The sequence below is a fragment of the Natrix helvetica genome (genome assembly GCF_964273705.1).
Source record: "Natrix helvetica genome assembly, chromosome: 1".
In the NCBI taxonomy this organism is placed as follows: domain Eukaryota; kingdom Metazoa; phylum Chordata; class Lepidosauria; order Squamata; family Natricidae; genus Natrix; species Natrix helvetica.
In genome coordinates this window covers 210,555,054-210,573,973 of record NC_138548.1, presented here as the reverse complement: position 1 = coordinate 210,573,973, position 18,920 = coordinate 210,555,054, and the positions used below count along the sequence as shown (strand labels likewise).

Genomic DNA, 18,920 nt, shown 5'->3' with positions numbered 1-18,920 from the left:
AGTAGCTTTTTTTGAGAAGTGAAATAATTTGGTTAACACCAAGAAGTGATAATTGAGTGACTGGCAAGCAAGCTAAGGTGTATGTTCTGTGATCCATCTGGTTAGAAGCACCTTCAGTTAAAAATAAGTTTGAAGCAGAACACCTAAGGCAGTATGCATAAATTGCAACCATGTCATATACTGGTAATCTTGGGTTTACTTAGATATAACCTTCTCTCATTATGGTAGCCGTTACTGCTGTGCCTAGGATTGAAACTGCTGTCTTCTTGATCTAAATGAGATCACACTTGTTGCAAGGCTATATATGTTTTATATGCACAAACGTTACAATAGGACAGTTTCTCTGTTTGCAACTCAGAAATGGAGCCTCCTTCCTGCTTTGTGGTGCACATAAGCAGCGCAGCAGCCCACAGGAAACTATTCACCTCTGAAGGCGGATGTGTGTGGTACCTATGTTTCGTACACTAAAGACTTTTAAAGAAGGGAAATACCTCTCCATTCTCCCTCCATTTCTGTGAAAGATGAAAAGAATGACTACGGAATGGGTCCAAGACTGAAATAACAAGCTGTTATTCCAGGATAGTCATCTGTCTCATTGTGTGATGGGCTCAGGTAAACGTAACTGTTATGGGATAATGAGAAGTTTATTATAGTAGGGCTACAGTCTTATTTTATTTTCTCTGGATTGTGAATTGAAATTGTACTCCATTTTTTCTGTCTTACTGGCTAGGGAATGAGGTTTCCCATTTTTGGTGGGCAAGTAGTGGCGCGGGAGGGGGACGACTTCTGAACCAGTACTGAATGCAGTACTCTGATATGGGAAGAAATGCAGAAAAAATAAGGAGTTTGCATTCTTTCTTATTTCTAGGTGAAGTTCCCCCCCAACAAGGGAACATTTCCATGATTAGTGTTTTCAAAGGCATATTTTCTCATGAGTACTGGGGTCAGCTAACATTCCCAAAGAGCTGTAGAAGAAGATTTATCTATTGTAGATTCATTGATGCAGGACAGTCTTCCTCAAATTTAAGGCCACCTTAACTGTCAGTGGCTTAGTTTCCATTTTGAAAGCTGGACTCTATCTTGAAATATTCATGATTGGCTGGGACTGCAGCTCTGATTCTTCTTTCACATGTTTTTTCAAGCAGATCTTCTACTTGTCGCATAACCCCTACAAACAGAAATGGGCCAAATCCTTTTCACAGTTTCTAGAACTGGAGAATCGGTTCCGTATCTGTATATCTGAACGCCATCACTCTGCTAAACAAATAATTCCCTCACCACTGTCAAACTATTCACTAAGGCTGCATTACTATTAGTCTTCTCATCATTCCTATTCCACTTATGACTGCATGACTGTACCTTGTTGCTTATATCCTTACTATTTATATTTATATTGATTGGTTCCTGGTTGCTTATTTGTACCCTATGACTATCATTAAGTGTTGTACCTTATGATTCTTGACAAATGTATCTTGTCTTTTTATGTACACTGAGAGCATATGCACCAAAGACAAATTCCTTGTGTGTCCAATCACACTTGGTCAAAAAAGAATTCTATGCTATGCTATGCTATGCTATGCTATGCTATGCTATATACAATTAAAAATAACTGCAGTGTGCAGTTAGTTAAAAATAGTGTACAGCAGTGTTACTTTTCTGTTAAAAAAAAGACTTCCACTGTGGCTTATGTATAGTTCATCAGCAGTTAAACCCATATATGTACCCAAAGGTATAAGGGTGATTAACAAGTATACACAATACTATTGACCCAACAAAGGAAATCATAACATAGCATGTCTGGGTTTTTTTTTTAATGTGATGTGTGAATGCACTGTTTCTGAGATGTGCATGCAAATATATGATAAGGGATAGAAGAACTGGAAAGCAATTGGATGGATAAAACCAGTCTTCAAATCAAGTAACTGAAACCCAATTGGCTTTTGTTCCTAAGATGGGACTAGAACTCACAGTCTCCTAGTTCTCAGCTAGCACCTGAACCACAACACTAAACTGGCTCTCTTTACTACTAGACCTTTTTCAATATATCTCCTTGCCATGCAAGTATATAATATAGTGGCTTCTTGCAGGACCTGGAAGTTTCTTACATTATTGTTCCTGTCTTATGGAATACTGTTGCTCCAAAGATTAGATTAGCCCAATTCTGCTGGACTTTAGGAACGGCCTTTTCCTATGGATGTTATCTATGGGAAGGGAGTCTTAACAGGAGCCCATTCTGGGTTTATTGTTCCTTCTAGACTGGTCCGATTCCTCGGCTGCTGCATCTGATGCTATGTTTTATGGTTTGTGTGTTTTTAAATGCTGCAAGCCTCCTGAATCACCCTTGAGAGATAGGTGGCCATATAAATCAATTGTATAAATCGTTTAAAAATGGCAAGAAATCTTTTTAAAAAGCATTTAAACTCAACAGAAACTGGCCCTAAAAGACAATTTTGAGTCATTCTTCAAGTGGTGATGAATAGGCCACTTTTCTGTTGAGACTCTATTCTGCTTAACAGGAAACAATAAAAGGCTACAATTTATAAACAGGAAGCTTTCATCTGAAGTCAGAATACCTAGCTATACTTAAATATTGTTTTGTCCTTCCATCTGGCCCTGCATGTTTTCAATCAATTTTCTCCCAAGCTGCATATACACAGAGAGTTCAATAGCACTCAGGAGCATCAAGATACAACTATCGTTTGTATTTGTCTGAGACAGTGGGATTTGTAGTCAAAGTATCTCGGGGCATCAGCTTGGAAAGAATTGTTTGATAGCTTAGAAGACCTAGAATATGGCGCTCACACCTATTGGTAACCATTGGGGCATTTAGAGAGTTAACATGGTGAAGTAGCTGCTTTCACTGTAGACATTCTGACTGTGGCATTTTGTATGGATTGCAGTTCCTGGGACATCTTCAAAGACAGACCCAGGTAAAGCATGTTACAGTGGTGTTGATCAATGGTGTTGTTGAGAGTGGGACTCACTCTATCCTGAGCTTCTCAATCCAGATGAATAAGTATTGTTTATTGCAGGGAGAAGTGTTGGAAGAAGAGAGATCATCATTTGAAGTTCCCAACATGTCTCAGGACAACTTGGGGGGTGGGGTGGGGGGTAGTGAGGCATTAAAGGACATTTCAATCTAGCTGTCAGACCTGACGTCTGCCAGCATGGTCTTGTGTTGCATCTCCCTAATGACAATCGGGACTAGAGAAGAAGGAGACAAAGCTGTGCACTGATTGAAAAAAAAATATTTAGGAAAAATGTTGAAGTGAAAGCTCAAGAGTTCTAATACTTTTGCTTTCAAACATGGAACCCATATATATGTAATTTGTTAGATCCCGTCTTTTTTTCTCCTGCACTTTTTAATGCAACAAGAAAGACATGTTTCTTTTGAGAAGTGACATAAGGGTAACTAGCTACACTATCACCTTTGAATTCTGTCTTACATCCGCTTTCAGTAACTGGCCAAGATTACCACGTCCTGGAAGCCAAGCCAATGCCACCACAGTAGACAGTAATTTGAAGCTTCTTGGCTTTTTCAACCTGTCCCTTTAATGGTATAGCTAGAGTTGGAACTTTGGGACAATAATCTAAAGGCACAGAAATAATGACAGCAAAGTTCAGCTTGGCTAGCTCATCACACCAGCTTTCTTCTCCTTCTCCTTCTCCTTCTTATCCTTCTCCTCCTCCCTCTTCCTCCTCCTCCTCCTCTGGTCCAAAACATTTTATAGAATGAGTATTCATTTAGTTATTTTTATTTTAAATATTTGTTTCTCATTTTATTTCTACAGCACTCTTATTCCCAACTGATTGTTATATAAGCTCTTTTCAATGCGGCGTCCCCATATATCATATGAGTTCTTGTTTCTGTAAGTGTGAAATCCCTATCATTTCTTGATCAGAAAAGCTAGTCATTCGTATGTGGAAAGGCCCCGCATACCGAGGATAGAGTGATCTTTACAAAGTTGGTCGTCCTTGGTTCTGAAGAAAATCTGCTGCGATGAGGGTAATTTCTTTGTCAGCATAAGCTTTGCCTTGGAGGGCAAAAACACTGTGAGAGATGCTTTCAAGAACAAGATTAGGGAGTCCCAGGGGGCTGGTGAAGGCAGTTTTTCTCCTAGCTGATTCTGACAAGCAAATTCCACCGGGAACAATTTCTGCTTAATATGACTGTGCGTTCATTCTCTGCAAGAAGATGCAAGCGCATTGTTACTTCCTGTTGCAACAGCTACTTGGGTGCTTCTGGTGATTTAGATTCTTCAGAAGTGGGAGAGAAAAGAACTAACCCACAGGTTAAAAAAACACACTGTGATTGTTTTCCTAACCTGATGGCTCTCCTGAAAAGTCATTTGTGACTTGGCTTGGTCCATGGATACAGAAATATTGACATGTAATGTCTGAGAAAAGAGTCCAATAGTTGGAAGTACTTTTGGGGCTGAAGGTAGATGTAGCTACTCCCTTCTTGTTTATAGAACTACTACCTCTTTCTGGTTCTACTTTCTTCTGAGTATTATTTTCCTTTCATAGTCTAGCATTTTCTGCACCGTTAATTTTCTGTTTCATTAAAAATATGCCAAATGCCTGATGGTTTATTCTTCACCCTCATAAAACTTCACCCGAACCCCAACTCTGTAAGATGGGTCAGTCTGAGAATGATTGGCCCCAAATCACTCAGTTTTCATGCCTCAGAGGCCTAGAACTCCCAGTATCCTGGTTTCCAACCAGCACCTTAATCACTAACTCAAACTGACGCTACCACAGCTATAAATTATTTTTATAGCAATACATCAAGAAAGTCAGTCTGCTTGTTTTTAATCAATTCATGTAGTCCTCGACTTACAACAGTTCATTTAGTGGACTGTTCAAATTACCACAGCACTGAATATAGTGACATGACTGTTTCCCACATTTATGACCCTTGAAGCATTGGTCACGTGATCAAAATCCCAGATGCTTGGTAACTGATTCATGTTTATGACTGTTGCTGTGTCCCAGGGTCATGTGATCACCTTTTGCACTCTTCTGATAAGCAAAGTCAATGGGGAAGCCAGATTCACTTAACAACGGTGTGACTAATTTAACAAGTGCAGTGATTCATTTAACAAATGTGGCAAAAAAGTCATAAAATGGGGCAAAACTCACTTAACAAGTTTCTCACATAGCAACATACATTTTGGGCTCAATTGTGGTCATAAGTCAAGGACTATCCGTACTTAACTAAGGTTTTTTATCCTTTTTCTTCCTGGGAAAATGAGATTCATCAGCTATTTTTTGAGTTACCATCACAAGATATTACATTGAACTATAGAGGAAAATTTTACTCTTTCAGTACGCTTCTTATTTTTAGTAGTCCAAATTTACAGTGTTTTACCTACTAAATAATCCACAATTTACAAAATTTCAAATAATATCCTCAGACCTAACAAGTCACAATCTAAGGCATTTAGTTAACTGGCACTGTACATCAGTTACATTTTCACATCTAATATTAGTGCTGCAATTATTTTCATCACAGGTGAAAGGTTAGCATGCTGAGGTCCAGAATTGCTGGCTTTTTTGGATCAACCTGACTTGGCAAGATGTTTTCAAGTCAGAGGCGGTTCTTGGATGGGTTCAATCACCACCAGAGCGAATCTTCTCTGGATTCTCCAGGCAGTGTGCTGCTGCAGGCTCTCTATGATTATCAGTACAAATCTGAAGATGGGAGACAGGTGACCATTGAGGAAGGGGAGATCTTCCACCTTATGCACAAGGCCAATGAAGATTGGTGGCAGGTGAAGCGGTTCGGCCAGCCCAAGCAGAAGAGGCCCATCTTTGTCCCAGCATCCTATGTGGCTGAAGTGACCTATGATGAACTACAGCAAAATGGCTTCTTGCATCCTGGCATCCTTTCAGAAAAGGGTGAAGGTCCAGGTGAGTTGTTTTTTGAAGTTCAAGGGATTAAACCACAGCTGGGCAACTTCAGAGAGTTGGAACTCTCAAGAAACTTTATTCTATCTCTGGAGTTTCCACCACCACAATAGCTGAACATTGGATGGACATTCCAGAGGTGGGTTCCTACCAGTTCGGATTGGTTCGACAGAGTAGATAGTAATTTGGCCGCCCTCGCACCCAAAGCAGTTCTATTGTCAGCAGTGCCATCATTGTTTTTGCTTCTGCGCATGCACAGAACAATCTCCGTTACAGAAATGTAATTCTCCCCTCCCCCTTTTCTTACATTCTGCGCATGCGCTCACCTTTTTAGGTGTAAATGCGCACGTGCGAGGAGCATTTGCATGCTGAACCAGCAGTAGCAACCCACCCCTGGAACATTCCCATAATTTTGAGATGGAAACATTACATACAAAAAATGCAGTGTATTTTTAGGGGATCAGACATCCTGTTTCAGAGGAAAAATGCGATACCGCTCCAAATCAGTCAGGTATAGCATAGAAAATGGCCAGTATTTGTCACTCACTGCAACTTAGATACCCACAAGTGAACAAGCATGCTTGAACTGCGAGAAACTGAAACAGCACCAGATGGCAGCAAAGAGTTATAATTTTGTGGACATGTCTATTGCCATCTAGTGGTTGTATATATTTTTGAAGCCAAGATCTGGTAGCCTTAGTGTATTTTTCCTTTTGGAAATTTGGTTAGCCCTGGTTAACACAATTTCTAAAAATAAAGGGGGGGAAATTACATTCCTACCCCCCAACCTAGGAAAATAGAAAATTGTAGAGTTGCCCATCTGTGTAACAACTTCACTTATTTTCCCAAGACACTCAGTATGCCTCCCTCTCAAAAGAGATCTATTGTCCCCAGTCCTAAAAAAAATGTCCACCCTTTGTATGAATATTTATGAAGCTAAATACTGTGTCATTATACCCCTGACAGTAGTGCTGTGTGATTGGTCCAGGACACTATTTGATGGGAAAGTAGACCAATAAAGATGGTGGCCGGCCCATAGCACTTAGTCAGTAGTGACAGTGACAAAGAGATAATAAATAGAAAGACTCTTGGTTTAAAAAAACTGACAATTGAGAGGGGGAGTTAGAAGAAAAGGACCAAACATCTTTAAAATTTCATAGTGCCACTGATTCCCAAAGATTCCTGCTGATATTGAAAAGTCAGAAGCAGCAAACCTATGTCAATGAGCTGGACCCTCGGGAGCTTAGAAACAGAAAGAGATTGCTTCAAGGGCTATGATGGAGATCTAAGCAGCTCTAAGCAGAGAAGAGGTTTCATATTCTGTTTCCACTGGAAGTCTCAAAAAGACTTGACCAGCCTTTCCTGAACTTGAAAGTCAAGCCTGGTGCGGCTTAGTTCACACTTGGATTTTGACTATGACTATCGGATGGACTGGAAAGTAAAAGAGCCATTATAGGAAAAGGCTATGGCTAGCTATATTTGCTAAAAGGGATGCAGTGGCCAAGATGCTGAGCTTGTAGATTGGAAGGTTGGCAGTTTGGTGGTTCGAATCCCTAGCTCTGCATAACGGAATGAGCTCCCGTTACTTGTCCCAGCTTCTGCCAATCTAGCAGTTCAAAAGCATGTAAAAATGCAAGTAGAAAAAATAGGAACCAGCTTTGGTGGGAAGGTAACAGTGTTCCGTGCACCTTCAGTGTTTAGTCATGCCGGCCACATGACCATGAAGACGTCTTCGGACAGCGCTGGCTCTTTAACTTTGAAACGGAGATGAACACCGCCCCCTGGAATCGGGAACGGCTAGCACTTATGTGCCACATGAACCTTTACCTTTAGCTATATTTGCAACGCTGCCATACACCTTGGATGTAGCCCCCAGATGTCAGGTATTATTCCAGACCCAGAATCTCTCTTTACTTTTCATTGCAGACATTCCCAGTAGTAGGAGTCAATATAAAATTAAAACAACAGTAGGCAAAAACCAAAAGTAATTTTCCTCATGATCAGAAAATTAATTTTCCTCACGATCCTTAATTTGGATCTACCCTTGTTGAACCAAAAGCTTCACTGGACATGGAATGTGTGAGGAAAAGCCAGAATTATCCTTGCTGATTCTACTTTTCTTCCTTTCAGCATGCTTGGAAATGTCTCATTCCCTGGAGGATCTTTGGGTGCAGCCATTCCCATCATTTCCCCATACAGATCTATTGTCCTGCCGCAACCACCTTTCTGCCAAAATGAGAATCAGTCGGCTGTCTCTGGGTAGGCGTCACAGCCTCAGTGCCCTGACTCAGATGAAATGCAAAAGCACAAAGTTGTGGCAAAGTTCTGAGGAAGAGCTAGCAAGAAGTGAGAGATACTATAAGGTGAGTTCAACCTTTTATAGTACTTTTCTCATTTATTTGTTTATGTGTTCGATTTATACAGCTGCCCATTGCAAGCATAACTCTGGGCAACTAACATAGAATAAAAATAAAATAAAACCATCATAACAAGATAATATTAAAGCAGCTAAGATAAAACCAAACAGCACTTTCAACACTAGAGAGGACTGTAAAGCACTGTGAAGTGGAATATAATGTATTTTTTGGAGTATAAGACGCACCAAGATTTTGAAGAGGCAAATTAAAAAAAAAGTTTTTCCACTCTTCAGACCTCCCCCAAATGGCCTGTTTTTCACAAAAATGGCCCAGGATTTTTTGTCAAAAAAAATGGGGCATGCATAGACTTTAGGAGGCTTCCAGAGTACTCCTGGGGGCTGGGGGGGGCAAAAACAAGCAAAAAAATGGCCCGTTTACACTCATTTTTGCCTTTCCCAGCCCCCAGGAGCACCCTGGAAGCCTCCTAAAGGCTATGCATGGCCATTTTTGCAAAGGGGGTGGTGTTTCAGGAGGCCACAAATACTGTATTCAGTGTATAAGGCACAGCCAGATTTTCACCCTCTTTTTGGAGGGAAAAGGGTGTGTCTTATACTTCAAAAAATATGGTAAGCCTAAGTGCTATTGCTATTATCATGACACAGTTGGTATTTAGACACATACAATATACAATAATGTGATTCCAGCCTTGATAGATTCTTTGGGATATAACTATCCCAAGAGGTGAACAGCAAAAAAAAATATTAATTAATATAATGTTCTAATATTATAATGTAACTTTTAAAAAAAGTATTCAGATCCAACAAAAATGCATAAGAACAAAAAAAAAAAAAAACCATCCAGCAATCCAACTGGCAGTTAAAGCCTGCTTGCTTATCAAAGTTTTTTCTATTTTTTAAAAAATTGCAACCAAATAGTGTCAAAGGAGTTTTGATCCATATGTGGAGTTAAACCTGGAATGTAGAGAATGTTTTATGGCTTGTGGTCACAATCTGTTTGGGATGGTGGTTTGCATAGTCACAGAAGAACAGTCCTGGTGGACATAGGCAGCAGAGAAAGTACTTTCTGAATCCTCCAGATCAGGATTCCCAATCTCTGGGCCATGGCCCAGTACTGGGCCATGTGTTCTGACTGAGACTTCCCAAGAGCATGCAGCAAACTCCTTCTCCCGGCAAAAAACCCTTGTATTAATTTGCAGTGAATTCTTCTCATTCACAGCCGGCAAAGTCTTTCAAAGAAGGATTTACAGTCACAGACCTTATCTGGCTTGGAGAGCTGACAGGGCGATATCTGCAGAACTTGGCAAGGAGTCTCAGAGACTCACAAATTAAGCGAACTAATTGTCTCCTGCAAACTCCACTCCCCTTTCACTCCTCTTTTATTTCCTCTGGGAGGGGCCATTCATCGATTGGCCTTACTCCCAAGTTGGCCCCTGTCCTTTAGCTGTTCCCTTCGTCTGGCAATTCTGCGCATCCACACACTGGGAACAGGCTCCATTTGCCTCACTGCTGTCTGACTCTGACAAGAGCTGATAACTGGTATACTGCTCTGGTCCCCTCTCTGCCTCAAACACAGAGCCCTCATCAGAGCCTTCCCCAGACTCCAAGAGTGGCCCATGTTCCTCCCCAACCTACTCACTGTCCGAATCTGCTGCCAGCTCCATTGGCTGCTGGCAGGTCACAATACCACGGCCCATTCGGAACCAGGCTGCAGAAGTGGAGGGTGAGCACATGTGTACACATGTGCTCACATGCCACTCATGTGGAACCATCCTCTTCCCCCTCCCCACTGATCTGCAAAGCCGGAAAGTTTAGGTCATGTTACTCCAGATGCTTCTTTATTTACCCATTCTTACCTTATTCCTCACGGCAGCTGAGATCAGTTCTAAACAAAGCATTGGGCCACAGCCACCCACCATTTTAAACTCCTGAGATTGCCTAGAGGCTTATGTGTGCCACTGAGCATTCTTGTATAAAAATATTATATTGGATCCAGCACTTTGCCTTACGCCATCCTACCCTTCCATTCAATAATAAATGCTTTTATAAAAACAGTGGTCAGAGTGACTCAAAGAACCAAGACAGCCTCAGGGGAATTGTTGGAGGCGCATTGGTACCTACAGACACAAGGTTGCCATCGGAATGCCCTTGGACATAAGCCTAAATTTTCAGAACTTGAATTCTATCTTTTTGTAACCTATTCATTTCTGGGTTTCAGTCATTCATCTAATTTTAGAAAGAAAACTGTCCATGTTGTTGCTTTTGTGCTGAAAATCACACGATCTTGCTGATCTACAGTAGAGCATCCTGAAAACGCATTTCACATTTCAATCTACCTTCTATTCACTCTTGACATAGTATGAGCAATTTCATGCCTTTATGTTTCCGTTTGCACATTCTAATAGTTTCGGGAGCTATCCAGCAGTGTGAGAGAGCCTTTCTCTGGACATCAAAATTCAGGGTCTAATATTTAGGCATCTGCTATCTCTCTGAATGTGGACTTCCTATTAAGTTACTTTTCCATAAACCTGTTAAAATTTATCTAATTAATTGCCTGACGATCCTACAGCTTTACTAATGAATTCTACTGCCTATTATGTCATGAAGTATGATGCTGGCTTAAGTATGCTGAGCCTCTTGCAATTAATCTGTGTAATTTGTCTTTCTTAGGGACATTATAATAACAATAGAAATAGCATAGATTGCATGTGGAGCCATTTCTGAGGGCACATGAGGCATTGCCCTGTCAGCTCCAGCACGTATGCACGCTGGCCAACTGATTTTTAGCCTTGATTTTCGGCTATTTTTTGCCGGCGAACAACCGCCCAATGCGTAAGCCTCCTGAAGCCTCCAGAGGGTGAAAAATGGCCCAACGGGCAACCCGGAAGTTTGTTCCCGCAAACTTCCGGTTTGCGTGTTGGGCTGTTTTTTCACCCTCTCCAGGCTCCAAGAAAGCCATGCCCACATGCACGTGGCAGCGGGGGGGGGGGAGAGGGTGTCACACACACATGCGCAGGGGGCATTAAATTATGGGGGTGGGCTTTTCACACCCGAGGCGAAAAAGGTTTGTCATCACTGTCCTGGGTAAAAATGCTGCAAGTGAGCAGAAGCAAACATTGGCTTCACCCTCAGAGCTATAGAAGCTGGTTTTTATATTAGGTGTTCCTAAAATCATTTGACTGACGTCCCTTGGCTTCTTCCTAGAATTCTTGTTCCAGCATATGTCCAAGTATCCGTTGTTTATTTACTTTATTTGTTAATTTTTTTGCCATCTATATTGCCTTGGGGCTACTCTAGGTAGCTTACAACAATAAAAAGGAAGAGATGAAAACAACAGACGTAAAGTAGTAGAACAATGAAAGGAAACATGAAAAAGAACTCTATGAAAATACATCAACGTGATAACAAAAAGGTGAATGGATTGAGAGCAGAGAGCAAGGGGGGAGAAGTTGTAATCTGCCATCAATCCAGTAGTTCCAAGGGAGCAATGGTGGAGATGGATATGTTTCTGAATGGCACCTTGGTTGGTTACTCTAGGGAACAAAAATCCTGGATTAAGATGGATCTTGGTCTGGTCCAGCAGGGCTAGTCTTAAATTCTTATCCTTGGGTCAAGGGTCTATGCCAGGGTTGGCGAATCTTTTCAGCACCGAGTGACAAAATGGGAGCACCCATGTGCCGGAAACCAGAACAGCCACCGCCTGGTGTGCAAGTGCGCGCCGGTAAAATGATCTTCTAGTTTGCGGCATGAACATGTTCACCGGCCACTTGGTCTTCTGGTTTCTGGCATGCATGCATGCACAAAGACCAGCTGGCCGTGCTGGAAACCAAAACAGCTGCCGAGCGGTGTGCATGTGCGTGCTGGGAAGATGATCTTCTGGTTTTCGTAGCGTGCATGTGCACCGGCCAGTTGGTCTTCGCACATGAATGTGCGCCAAAAACTGGAAGATCATCTTCCTGGTGCATTCATGTGCACCAGGCGGCTGCTCTCCCAGTTTCTGGCACTCTCACATGTTTGAAGATTAGCTGGCTGATGCACCGGAACCTGGAAGAGCAAAGGGCAATGGCTCACATGCCCGGAGAGATGGATCTGCATGCCACTTCTGGCACGTGTGCCATAGGTTTGTCATCACGGGTCTATGCTGTAAGAATTCCGACTGGCTGGAAGTTATATGCTTCCTCCTCCTCCTCCTCCTCCTCCTCCTCCTCCTCCTCCTCCTCCTCCTCCTCCTCCTCTAAAAAGAAGTCTCTCCCTAATATTTTCCTTCAGTTCTTGAATGAGTGGGAAGACCATCTCCAGAACACCTAAAATTGTTGATTGTAAGCTGCTGAGGGTCACCTTTAGGCAAGATGGGCAGCAGATTAATTTAATAAATTAATTAATTAAAAAGGGTGGAATAAAGATCTCTTGCCCAACAAAGAGCTCCTCAACTCTTGGTTGTTTTGCTGTCTTCACTGGAGGGAGAGATCCTGGGCTGGTGCCATGGGCGGTTCTTTCTTTTTCCCCATGCTTTTTTAATTCTCGGCAGACACAAAAGATTTTGTTTGTATTATGTTCTACACTGTTATCTCCACCAAAAAAATGTTAATTAAATAAAAAAGGATCCAATGGGACTACTAAGAATTGATAAAATAAAATAAAATCGGGAGGCACTACTGCAAACACGCTCCAGCTACACCGGCTGGAGCTCCGCCCCCCGCCTCCCATGGAATAAAGAATAAAAACATAGGGAAAAGTGATATATAAAACATTCAAGGCATTTCTGTGGAATTAGGATGAGGTGAGGGATTCTGCGTTACAAAAAACACCCACTGCAGATTTACACAAGCGAAATGAGGAACCAAGCCAGGAGTGAGTTTTGACAGTGCCTTTTACTTTGCTTGTGCAAATCCGTGATCACTTCCCGCCCCAGGTGCTCCTGTCTCAACCCACAGTTTGGACACTCCTGATGTGGTCTCATAGGAATATAAGCTGTCATAAAGTCTGTTAGTCTTGAAATTATCACAAGATCAGGGCTGGGCTCTCGCTGGCGTTACTGCCGCTTCGCTCGCGGGTGCGCTTCAGGCATGCGTGCAGTTCAAAAAGATGGTGATGGTGGCGACTGGGGAACCAGTTCGGGGACGTGGCCAGCCTGGGTCACTTGCTGCTTCTGCGACCCAGGCCAGCATACCGCTACTGGTTCAGCCAAACTGGGCTGAACCAGTAGGAACTCACCTCTGCGCAAGATCCTGTCCTTTTGGTAGCATAGACTAAAATAGATTCTACTCTGGAAATTGTTGAAAAGCACAACATGAGGATTTAGAAGTCCCACTGTATTTTTGTGGGTGTTGGAACAGAATCATCTGACTGTCCATAATACAACCCAGATTAGGAAGAAAGCAGAATATTTTGAAAGCCTCCCCAGTACAAGCGTAGACATTAAGTGAAACTTTAAAAAAAATCACTCTCAGTCAAGGCTTCACATAAGGCCTTACGACACAGCTCCAGAATGACAAATTTCTGAGAAAAGTTGACTCATATCCCCTTTAAAGCTGTTTAACAGCAAGCTTTCACTGCATTAAGTTCCAGTCCTTCCATCCTGACATATTATGCTCTTCATGGTCTCTGACTGCTGTGAACTGCTGCGCGCATATTTTTTCTTCTGTCAAGATTCCACTAGATGCTTGGGTGAGAGCTGCTTATCTGAACATCTGCCGTGCTACCTTGCGCAATTTCCTCATCTTTCCCTTGATTGGAAGGGGTGGTAGCCTCTGCCACCCACACAGGATGTGTGTGCGAAGTTAGTGGGAGGGCCAGCTCCTCTGCACACACCCCTGAACCGCACAGCTGGCGCTGGCAGTAAGTACCCGAGTGTGGGGGTATCGGTGCTTCCTAGAAAACTTCTGAAGGCCTCAAGACTTGAGGTAGGATAAAGGGAGGGGGGATCACCTCTGAAAGGCGGATTTTAGAGGAAGACATAATCAGAATTGAGACAAAGTGAGGAAGGGGAAGAAACTCTCTGGACCGCTAGCAATATTCTTCCAGACTTCTGCCATGAAGCAACCCGTTTTCAACTTCCTCTTGAGCAATGAACATAGACAAGCAGGCAGAAGGAGCCACAGCTATGACTAAGCTGGAGAGGGCACTGTGTAGATAGATAGGCATTAGCAGGGGATCTGTGTGGAGCTGGGAAGAATTGGCTGGAGCTACAGTATATGCATCCGTCAGTGGGATTTTATAGAAATTGTTTACATGGGCAGGAGGTAAAACAGCTGTGGCTCAGCATAAGCAAAGACTCACAGCTGCCATGCTTTTCCTATTCAGACAAGAAGGAAACTTGGTCATTATGTATCTTTGTTTATCTGTCTACCTTCCATCCATCCATCCATCCATCCATCCATCCATCCATCCATCCATCCATCCATCCATGAAATGTTTAAACTGCTCCACTCTGATTGGACTCTGGATGGTATTTATTCATTCTTACATAGTTATTTGGAATTATCTGTCCCTGTTCCATAATTGAAAAGTGACTTGATTCTATCCCCAAAATAACTTTGTTAATAGACTGCAGAGAACATGAGAAAATGATGGACCTCATTCTGCAGGGGGATACAAATTTAGATCTTCCTGACCCAAATTTAGCAATGTACCTCAACCAACTCTTAGGTTGTACCTTCCAGATGTAGTGGATTTTGGTTCCCACAATTCCCAGTAAAGTTATCTGGGGATTCAAAGTTTCAAAAATAATAGCAAAGAGCAGGTCTTTCGTTATGTTTTTATATCCTGACAATCTCTTAAACAGGAGTAACTCTTTGCTATCTTTGGGTTTAGAAGTCTAGCGTGACCACAATGATTGAGGCCCTGCCTCCTTTTGTCTATGTGTCCACTGTTGACCCTCCCTCTAGTTACCCCAGTGACTATTTGGAGAAGGGCTCCAACCAACTATATCTCTTCCTAAGACATCTATGGCACTTATTTTGCTCTGTTTACTTCCTGATGGCAAGGTTAAAGGCTTTTAACATCATTAGTGTCTTCAATTTCTTTAGGCAAAACATAAAGATGCTGATTATTATCATATAAAGCAATAATTGACCATAATGGCACAAAACAAGCTATTCTGTGCAGTGGATCATTCACTGTGTATTAGAATTCCCTTGAATTCTAGACATTTTTACTTAGTTTTTGTTTTCTGAATTCCAACAACTTTACAGCAATTTACAAAGACTAAAACTTTGTAAAACCCAGTATCTGGCTTAATTTTTAACGCACAGGTTAAATGAGGAGAAATTAATATTTTGTGGGAATTGGAGTAAATATTCTATTCTTGCCCTTGCTCTTAGTTTTTTTTATTAGAAGTCTCAATTTGTGGAAATTAGAACTATCTAAAATGCTGACTCAACTGATGTGATTTCACTGCATGTACCAATTCTAAAATGCAACTAAAAGCAATAGGTACCAAGTATCAGTTTGGCTCCAGTGTGCAATTGCTCCTGGTGGAAGGTAAATGTTTAACTCTTTTGTCACATTGTGCTGTGACAGTGCAAAGGCAGTGAGATAAACGTATTTCATAAATGTTGTTGACATACACACATGCGCACGTTATGTGTGGCCAAGGGAACAAACGTGATCTCTAAATCAGTAATCCTAATCTTTTCCAATCTGGTGTCATCAATTTTTATTCCCAACCTGTGATATAGGACCGCATATTTATTTATTCATTTAAACGTTATGCACTGTTCTCAACTAAACCGCAAAAATAATTGAAACGATAAGCAGCCATGGCAGCTAAAAAAACCTCCCCAAAACAGGGCTAAATAAAATAGGCCAGAACCGTGATGGCAAACCTATGGCATGCGTGCCACAGGTGGCACGCAGAGCCCTCTCTGTGGGCATGCAAGCCGTCGCCCCAGCTCAGTTCCGCCGTGCATGTGTATGCGCCTCCTGCCAGCCAGCTGATATTCAGGGCTCTGCTGCACGGAGGGCAGGGGGCATGCAGGAGATGCATGGGGGAGTCACATATACGTGGGGGTGGGTCACACGCAGCGGGGTCACACATGCATGTGCGGGGGTGATGTGTGCATGCACGGGGTGTGGCATACGCGGGGTTCGCACTTGCATGCACAGGGATGGGGCACAAACAGGGGGGACATGCACGCATTGCATTATTGGTGCGCATGGACACGCTTTTTGCACTCGGCGCCAAAAAGGTTAGCCATCACTGGGCTAGAACTTGGATGAATCGATCAGCAGGATTATAGAATTATAACCTGATTCTCTTAACGGTTTTGACTTCTTTCTCCCCTCCCAATTGAATAATCAAATGTTTCGATGACCAAGGTAATCTACTCAATTTATTCTGAAGCTCAGGTGGCTCACTGTCCTTATGAGACCCACCCTAAAATTTCACAAATCCCTGAAATATCGTTCATCCTTCCTTGTAACCTGCAGAGAGGGGAAGCCTGGCTCTTTATTATGTAAACATCACTTTTTGATAGCTGGGGCTGGTTTTGATAGAAAAGATCTTAAAACATATTATTTTCCCCTAGAGGAAATGCCTCTTCCTTTAGCCTTCTGCTCTGCTTTCTAGAGAGGAACCAGTGGCTCAATCTCGGGGGATAAAAAGAAAATAGTGATGAAGACCGAAACCAGGGCTCTTCCCCATCCTGCATGAAGTGCTTTGTGGTATACTTGACTGGCATGCTGGCAGGAGGCTACACCTGAAAGCGCTATGATGCTGGGCCAGGAAAATAGCCTAGGAACTGCAGGAAGAGCTTGATTAGCTCTCCAGAGACTGCAGAGTATGGAGGTGGAAAGGGGTAGCATTGACTGTAATTTTGCCTGCAGTGCTTCAGTGTGTGTGTGTGTGTGTGTGTAGGCCACTGAGAAAATCCTTACCCTCCATTGGTGTTGACTGACGTATTGAAAAAAGCATTCTTCCTCCTCTTCATGAGGAACATTGGGAGAGCAAAATCTGATTGGCCAGCCGGAAACTGCCAGAAAGGCAGTCAAGATGGCAAGAGGAATTAACAGCCGCTAGAAACTCTGCTGTCACAAGGCCATCCTTGAAAGTACTACTTCAGTGATGGCTAACCTATTTCTAAAGGTGTGCCAAAATTGCGCAAGGGCTATCGCATGCACGCACATGCCCGCACATCTGTGCATGCACGCACACACCCCCAAGCCCTGCACATGCGTGCAGACACACACACCGTGCAGGAGGGAGTTTTCACCCTCCCCAGGCTCCGGAGGCTTTCCGGAAGCCTGGGGAGGGTAAAAACAGCCTCCCCTGGCCCTCCAGAAGGCTGAAAATCAGCTGGGAGCTGAAGGCTGCCGTGCTGGCGAATATGGCTTTGTGTGCTACCTGTGGCACGCATGCCATAGGTTTGCCATCACAATACTACATGTTCGGACTATGATAGTGAAACATTTTAGGCTTGGCATGTCAAAAATTCAGAAAATTCCTAACTTGACATGCTGGCTAAGGAATTCTGGGAGTTGAAGCGCACATATCTTAAAGCTTCATCAAGGATGAAACACTGGCCTAAACATTTATATATTAAGTCCTTCTATATGATAAGTCCTATGATGTTTTTTTTAATAGTGATCTGTTTTAAGCCAGATAATTGTCTGACTGCTGTTGTGGAAGAATTAGCTGACTTTGTGTCATCGCCAAGGGGACGCCCAAGTTTAGGATTCCTATACACTTCAAGGAGGTTTCTTCCTTGTGCCCCTCTGAGCGCATATAGCAATAACAATAGTAATAACAATAGCGCATATAGCAATAACAATAGATTTATATACTGCTTCATAGTGCTTTACGGCTTTCTCTAAGCAGTTTACAGAGTCAGCCTATTGCCCCCAGCAATCTGGGTCCTCATTTTACTCACCTCGGAAGGATGGAAAGCTGAGTCAACCTTGAGCCAGTAAGGATCGAACTGCTGGCAGTCGGAAGAATTAGCCTGCAATACGGTATTCTAACCACTGCACCACCACAGCTCTCATATCCGGGAAACCTCAGAGATTTTCAATATGCAACTCCATCATGTATTGACTATAAGCAGTAAACAGTCTACCTTTGATTTTGCAAACAGAGTAAATAGTTTCATATTTGCCCATTGAAAATGTAATGTTGATATGTTTTTTAATATGTTTTGCCATACGCTAAAGTAAAAATAAAATAAACTGGTCTAGAGGTTGGACAAGCAACACAATCCCCTCACATATCCCCTCAGACCACAAGGGGAGCAAGCCCCCAAGATTCCCTCAGCGGGATGGCTGATGGAAGAACTGGAAGATGGTGGATGTGGAGGTACATTGCACTGGGTGACAACCCCTAGAAAAGGATACGGGAGGCATGAATTGCCTAGTGTATCCATTATGAAACTTAGGCACTAAAAAAAAAGGTACTCAAGAAAAGTATTTTCCCATCCCTAAAATGAAGCTCTTTCCAGAGCAGAATTATACATGGTTCCATTATGGGGAGGAGCGGGAGCCAGTTGCTGGCTCTTAGAGAAGTCCATCTATTAGTTCCTGAAGTGGTATTCAGCCGGTTCGGACAGGTTCTGGCGAACCGGTAGGGGAAATTTGGCAAATACCAAATACCAAACTGGCAAATACCACCTCTGGCTGGCCCCGCCCATCAGCCCCCGCCATT

The 18,920-nt window shown here is 42.6% G+C and overlaps 1 protein-coding gene across 3 annotated transcripts in view; it reads left to right on the top strand.

The window, feature by feature from the left end:
- The first annotated feature begins 465 nt into the window (after nucleotides 1-465).
- The window catches only part of ARHGAP9 (Rho GTPase activating protein 9), a 49,259-nt gene continuing 30,804 nt past the window's right edge, over nucleotides 466-18,920 (top strand). For all 3 annotated transcript variants that reach the window (XM_081969813.1, XM_081969812.1, XM_081969811.1), the window contains exons 1-3: nucleotides 466-612; nucleotides 5,516-5,913; nucleotides 8,041-8,273. In XM_081969813.1, the coding sequence (XP_081825939.1) occupies nucleotides 5,580-5,913; nucleotides 8,041-8,273 (567 nt within the window). In that variant the 5' untranslated portion in view covers nucleotides 466-612; nucleotides 5,516-5,579. The remainder of the gene's footprint in view (nucleotides 613-5,515; nucleotides 5,914-8,040; nucleotides 8,274-18,920) is intronic.